The 6900-nt window shown below is 43.6% G+C and overlaps 1 protein-coding gene across 1 annotated transcript; it reads right to left on the reverse strand.

Moving 5' to 3' along the window:
* Nucleotides 1–353: 353 nt before the first annotated feature.
* LOC129602106 (peroxidasin homolog pxn-1-like) lies at nucleotides 354–6642 on the reverse strand. Its single transcript, XM_055501073.1, is given in 17 exon segments — nucleotides 354–894; nucleotides 897–1176; nucleotides 2208–2271; nucleotides 2273–2384; nucleotides 2451–2793; nucleotides 2845–2869; nucleotides 3359–3612; nucleotides 3614–3700; nucleotides 3702–3952; nucleotides 4028–4092; nucleotides 4425–4512; nucleotides 4515–4532; nucleotides 4612–4781; nucleotides 5556–5689; nucleotides 5761–5934; nucleotides 6057–6324; nucleotides 6386–6642. Coding segments are annotated over 16 exon segments (2610 nt in total). The 5' UTR covers nucleotides 6141–6324; nucleotides 6386–6642; the 3' UTR covers nucleotides 354–433.
* Between the last annotated feature and the right edge of the window lie 258 nt (nucleotides 6643–6900).

Genomic DNA, 6900 nt, shown 5'->3' on the forward strand with positions numbered 1-6900 from the left:
AGTAACTTTTATCTCATAAAATCAAACCAAAAAAAAGTATTGTGGTATCAAAATACCAAAAATAAATTCCAAATAGCCTTAAAAGTCTCCCTAGTGGAGTTTGGCTACTGTTGGTTCGATAATAATAATAATAATAATGGCGGATTGCATAACTGCTTAACGTTGAATATTACGCCCAAAAAAGAGCAACATCAAAATCACTTTTGCATTTGTTAATGAATTACCGGCAATCGCCATGACATGTTGCTAACAAAGCGAAAGTGTCACCTACCGCAACTGTTGTCATTAGCACAGTCGTTAATCATATACCTCGGAAGTAGCCTTGGGCCAGCCATCAACAGTCGCTGCTGTTGATGGCTTCCGAAAGTAAACTCTTCCCATTCTCAAAATCAGTCATCCATAACTCATAAGCGACCTTCAAATCGCGCACACGTTAAAATATGTATAGTTTAAAAAAACTATGGCACCTACAAAATACTGAATACCCAATGTACAGGTGAATGTCATCCACATGCTTGTAGACTTTTTTAAGCGCCTCCACAATTTCGTCCGGAATGTATGTAGTCAAATCACTGAAATCGGCTGCACGCGTCAAATTACAGTATTCGCGAAATTCATTGTATCCCGGGAGACCGCGATCCCGACCGCGCATTATGTTGATGGCCACCAGATCCTGTCCGCTGAATTTTCTACTGCGGTCTTCGAACAAATGATCCGTCAGAGCTTTTGTCACAACAGAGTCCATGTTTTGCATCGGCTCCACAATTAAACCAATGAGCAACTGATCGATTCCCAAATCCTCGTACAAGATGTCTCCGCGGGCAAAGTGCTCCATTAACTTCACCCGGCTGCGGTTGCCGGCGATAAAATTGTTGTCATACCGGCCGAATTCACTTGCACCAGCGTGTGTCCGAAACGGAACGCCGCGGCGGAAAACTCATTGACCAGCCTTGCGTCACAGTTTGGATCGTAGTTCGTGTAATAACTGGAACGTCGGGATCGTAGATCGACTGCTTGAGTCAGTGCTTCGCCTAATATGCGTGGGAAGTACTCATTGAAGCTGATATGCTGCAGCACGGCAATCAGGATACGACGCGGTTCTTGAAACAATTGTTCGTCTTTCCAGTGACTGTTCACCCGTTTCAGCTCGGTGGCGATTTGGTTACGCAAACGCATCTGAAAGCATTTCATTTATGGTAGAACGCTAAAGAATGCATAAAAGCATTAAAAGATTGTATGGAACACCGCTGATCGATAGAACAGCACATGCAACTTCCTCGTATTGCAGCTACAGTAAAATCTGTGAGATTGAACATCTGCGAATATTGAACAGGGCTCTACATTGAACGCCTGGCTAGGAACCGGCGCGCCTCGTTGACTATAACACAGGGGGGCCACTGCGAACAGTGAACATCTGTGTAAAGTGAACATTGAACGCTTTACTCGGAACCGTACTAATTAAATCGCTCTGTTCAATGTGAACAAAGGTGCAAAATCCGGGTCCGGCGTGAGAATGAAAATGACATCACAAGAAAAACTTTAGCCAATTATTGGTTTAAATGCACATTTGACCATTTGTTAACTAAAATCTGGCTTTAATCTTACCGGTTAGTGTTGCCGTATCATTTTCGTGCGACCTCAAGATGAAACGAACATTTTGTATTCTAAAAATGGTTTTCGCATTTTTGGCGCTCTTTCTAACACCAAATTTACGAAAAGCCCGATCGCTGGGTCAAGAGATACGATAAGTCACAAAAAGTCAAAACGGCAACTCTGTTTAATCTGCAGTCTTCCCTTATCCAGCTACACAGTTGACTTGTCTTGGTCGCTCTAGAACATTCTCATATCCGAAAATGACACTCGAATGCCAAAAGTTGAGCTTACCATAAAGCAAAGCCAAAACTTTGAACTAATTATATAACACAGCAAAACCTACATGTACTTGCTAAATGAACAGTACAATACGGGGCGCCCCACGTAGTTACCCCGAGGGGCCCCCCAGGGGCAGTTACTGCGAATATCGAACACTCTTCTACATTGAACGCTTTTGATGGAACCACAGGTGTTCAATGTACATAGATTTTACTGTAGTAGCTGCCACAGGCCTAACGTAATATTATCCATAAAAACCACCTCCTTGCAGATGACCTTCGCCTTGTTTATCGAATGCGACAAACCATTTTCATGCGTTTGTCCACCCCACCTACCCATATGGTATGAGAAACAGTCAATCCAGGACTTTCGTTTTCGCGCGTATCTCCAGCCAAGAAGATTTCCAGGAACCGAATTAAGACATTCGATGAATTCTATATCAGTTGAGTCGATTGTGGTTGGCAGAAGATCTTTCAGACCGGCATTGGGGTTCTTTGTAGAATTCAGCTTGCCTGCATTTCCGAACCACAGCTACAAAGCGTGCATGATGCAAATCCGAAAACAAATTTACAGGTTACCGTCAACAAACGTCCGCAGACGTTGGGTCTTGCAGAGAGTGCTGCCGTACACCATACTGGCGTCCACATATGCCGTGTTCTGGTTCACCTGCTCCCGCGCTCCAAACGATGTGCGGCCGGTTGCGGAGCGGATAAAAGCCAAGCAGCGACGCTCCGTAGTATTGCTGATAAAAGGGGTCATACTTGAATCCGCCAGTGGAATCGGGATAGGCCGACAATTCGCACTGGTCATCTCCTGTGCGTTGCATGATCGACAGTTAAAATTGAACCCATTCAAAGCAGTTGCGATGGGCGTTAGTGTCATATCGTGATCCACAAACTGGCCATACTGCATGAACATGTGCTGAAATAAAAAACAAAAACGGTATTAACAATGGCAGTACTTCAGCTGTACCGTGCACGCATAATGCAATCCTGCTCTAAGCATCTTTATTGTTATAGAATTTACAGTAAGTGCATCGAAGCTGGAATGTACGACAAGATCGGAGGGCACGGTGCTGCTGGTCTGTCGTCGGTGCATATTAATTAATCAGGCTATTCCAGTGAATGGAATACTGCTAAAATTTTAATAAGTGCATGTTTCAGTTTAAAAGTCGAAAAACAAAGTCGGGGGTGCGGCTTACGTGAATTCAAGACTTCGATACGAAATAATTATCGTAGGGATCTTTTTTGTAAGAAAGCTTCACTCAAGCTTTTTGTAAGCAAGCTTCACTCAAGCTTTTTGTAAGCAAGCTTTGTAAGAAAGCGTTGGGTTTATACTTCACTCTTTTTTGTGAACTTCTACAAATTCTTCTGCAAGATTTCAAGTTATCATGATGCCTTAACTTTGTGCCAGATTGACGAATGTTAAAACACGCGACGTAGGTTGTGCATGAGCTAAAGCCAAATTATTGCTTAATGCTTATTACCTGTAACGAGGATGCGGCCGATCCACATCCTCTACGACTCCCAGTTGGACCTCCCGGGTGGACGGCAGAGGCACGCCTGTGACGCTCATGTTGCGAGGTTCGTCGACACCGTCAGCAAAGGCGGGATCGAGCAGACGGCCGAATATCCTCTCCGATGATCCTCTTTCGGGGTGCTGGAGATTGTTACACCAACCCGAAATGCTGCGGTACCTACTGGTGTGATCGCACGGGACGAAGCGTTCGGCGCATGTTAAGTATATTTTCCGTTGGTCCATCCAGTTTGGGTTTAATCAGTCCGTCAAAGCGCTTCAGCTTGGACATAACACTTGACATATTGGTAATTGGAGGGTGTCCGGTTGACGAATTGGCGTTTAAGTATATGTTTGGTGCCCTGGATGAAGGCGTTGGACTCGAGATTCATGGCTCGGACGGCGGCCGTCGGGCTGTTGAATGCGGTACGAATGCGGCCGGATTGGCTGCCTTGAGCCTGTGCTCGGGCAAGATCAGCTAAGGCAGTGACGGTGACTTCTTCGCGGGCCTTTTCCAAGATGTTCATCAAGATATCGGGTGAGATTTCGGGATCCGCAGGTATTGCTGTACCAGGAAAATTTTAAACTGATCACATTTGTTGGATTACATTTTCAGATATTTCGAAATCTCAAAACTTACCTGCTTTCCACAAGCTGAGATCTAAGGAAGCAGAAAATGGCGACCGACAAGGCATTGCCGCGTTCCTGTGACGAAATACAAGGAATACATTGGTACTTACTGCATTTAATGGCATCGCAATGTACTGTGTGTTGACTTATAGCAGCAAGTCAATGGTTTCTCGTAACTTTAGTACGGATAGCTGTACAGGGTAAGCGCCGCTCATTTTCTTTGTTAGTTTTTCTTCAGAAACAATCACGAAGATTGCTGCACTTAGTTTATTGCTCATAACCTTTGCTCAAAAGCATTTTTATTAGAAGTCGTCTAATCACAATGTAAGTTATCGTGATATGCCTGTCTTTTTCCACTGAAAAATTGTAGGAATTACGAGTTTCGGTTGCTTCCAGATTTCACTTACAGTAACGAATCTGGCAGCAGCATAACGTGAGGTTGAATAGACGGAATATTGTCGCCATTCTCACATAAAATTCTTGCCAAGGTTGTATTCGTATCTCCGTCAGCTGTTCTGTCAACAAAGAATACGTAATTAATGCCGAAACCCTTGATCGTAGTTTATCGTATGCATGTGCAACAAGGGGACATACCTGGCGTAAAACGGGTTTCCGGAAGATCATTTTCATACCAATATCGATCGCCCACTCTCAGATTACGATACTTTTTTGCAATAATACAGGAAAACACCGGCCCGACTAATGCCCCTGGCTCATGAATTTCGGATAGCCCTCCAGTGAAGAGGTCAATATCATGGACGGTACTGTGTAAACGAATAGAACTCATGAATGAATGATAGTAATGCCCTAGTTATGAAATTATCAGTGTCCTGAACAATACGGCAGTTAATGCGCATTATAACAAGCAGCAAATGGCTGACCACAGCGACCTTCGATCAGTTTTCAGTTCAAAGGAAGCGAGCTAGTGCGTGGTAGCGTGTTACGGCTGAAAACATGTGTACAACTGTACGCGGGACGATTCCCTTAAGCTGGAAGTGGTCGAAATTGGTTGCGGTCAGCTCATAGTGATTTGGCAGAATGCTAAAAGCCCAATGCAAATCATGATAGTATCCAGCGATTGACTTATTTAGTGTCAAAGCACTGCCGATAATTGAGGAGTATCGCACTTATGAATCCAGTTATATGGGTTTGCGTTGATCAGCCGAAGCTTTAGTTTATGCAAGAAGCAAGCAAAATTATTTAAAAAGCAAATCAGAACCACTAAAAAGACAATTCAAGATACAAAATACTGAAATTAATGGTGGTGAAACTATGTAAGATTTACTTACAGCAGGGGCGTCATAGAGGGGGTGTCTACCGGCAATTTTTCGGAGTTTGACTCCCCTTGTTTTTCAAAACCGATTGCCCCCGTCAAAATTTAGAAGAGAACAGACAGAGTAATATTGAAGAGAGCAGACAGAATATGTTTTTCAAAACCGATTGCCCCCCTTCAAATTTTGCCCCCCTGTCAAAATTGGACACCCCCCTTTTGCCGAACCTGTGACGCCCCTGACTTACAGTACATGTCATACTCGTACCTGTAAACAGCCGACAATATTTTAATATTGCTTTCACTGACGGAGTCTCTGAGATCGTCGAATGAAGTGGCCATCTTCAGACCGCACACACTCCGCCAGAAATCGTAGCTAGATAATCCATGATCCCGACCACGCTGAAATTGTGTACAATAATACAGTTTTGTGTGGTTTTCAGTTTTCCTTTTGTATGCAACAATCAAGATACCTGAATAGTGAGAGCCGCCAAATCCAGCTTTTGTCCAACGTTGGCGGCCGGATCGTCCGCGATTCGTAGCCATCCGCTGTTGGTCAGCGCAGAGGTTATTGACTGGTCTCCCGGTCTAGCTGGTTGATCAGCAATGCCCCGAATAGTTCCATCCAGCACGCCCGAAAAATACACCTGTGATAGAAAATTAAAGGTGATTATTTTAAGTTTAAGCCCGCATATTTTAAAGCTCAAGCACATTGTAATGCTGGCATACTCTGTAGCAGGATACAGGCGTACGTAATAATAATTCTTACATCATAAGGTTGAAACCATTGGGTGTTAAACGGCTTGAAATTAACACGACCTCGTCTGTCGATAAACTGGGTACCATTTGCCATTAACGAATACCAGAACTTGGAAGCTGCAGTGGCAAACTCGTTCGTAATCCCAGGGTGTACGGCCGCGGAATAGCCTGAAAATGTACACTCCTTGCACCATGGTGGAGTATAGAAATGGTTACACAACTCCTGATATGAAGGCCGGATTTTTAATACGCAGGCAACAGAGTTCGAGGTGGTAAACCTGTTAAACAGCACAGTATATTCTGACGAAACCGGTTCTCCCTCGATCTGATTACTTGTACCGTTTGTGGGCATCTGTCGGCGCATCCCAGAGAAGGCAAAACGCAGTAACCACTTTTTACAAATTTTTAATAAATATCAGTTTCAGGATTTGAAAAGTTAGCACTGATGATTTTTCATAAAATCCGCAAGGTAAACATTTTCAAGCAACCTCGATGCGTTTCTTCGTTCGTCATCAGCCCTCCCGAAAACGGGTAAAACAAGAGAGCAGGTCCTACTCTCAGAGGTCACGCGCCAGCTGCTTTTTGTACTGGTGATCTATCGCAACAAGTAACAAAATTGGAGTACACTGCCCACAAACTGCAAGCGATTAAATATAGCTCAGCGTCTTAACGTTTTCGAAAACAATCTAGAGACCAAACTGGTTTAGAAGAAGTAAAATTTAGAGTAATAATTCTAACTTCATATCCTACAGTACTTATGTTTTGTTGTTCTGTTTATGTAGCTATTGGGATACAGCACAAATTTCTAACTCTTTGCTTTGGTCCTGGCATTAGCAATTTAAGCATTGATTGCA

The sequence above is a fragment of the Paramacrobiotus metropolitanus genome, unplaced genomic scaffold, assembly GCF_019649055.1.
Source record: "Paramacrobiotus metropolitanus isolate TYO unplaced genomic scaffold, Prichtersi_v1.0 Parri_scaffold0000329, whole genome shotgun sequence".
Lineage (NCBI taxonomy): Eukaryota > Metazoa > Tardigrada > Eutardigrada > Parachela > Macrobiotidae > Paramacrobiotus > Paramacrobiotus metropolitanus.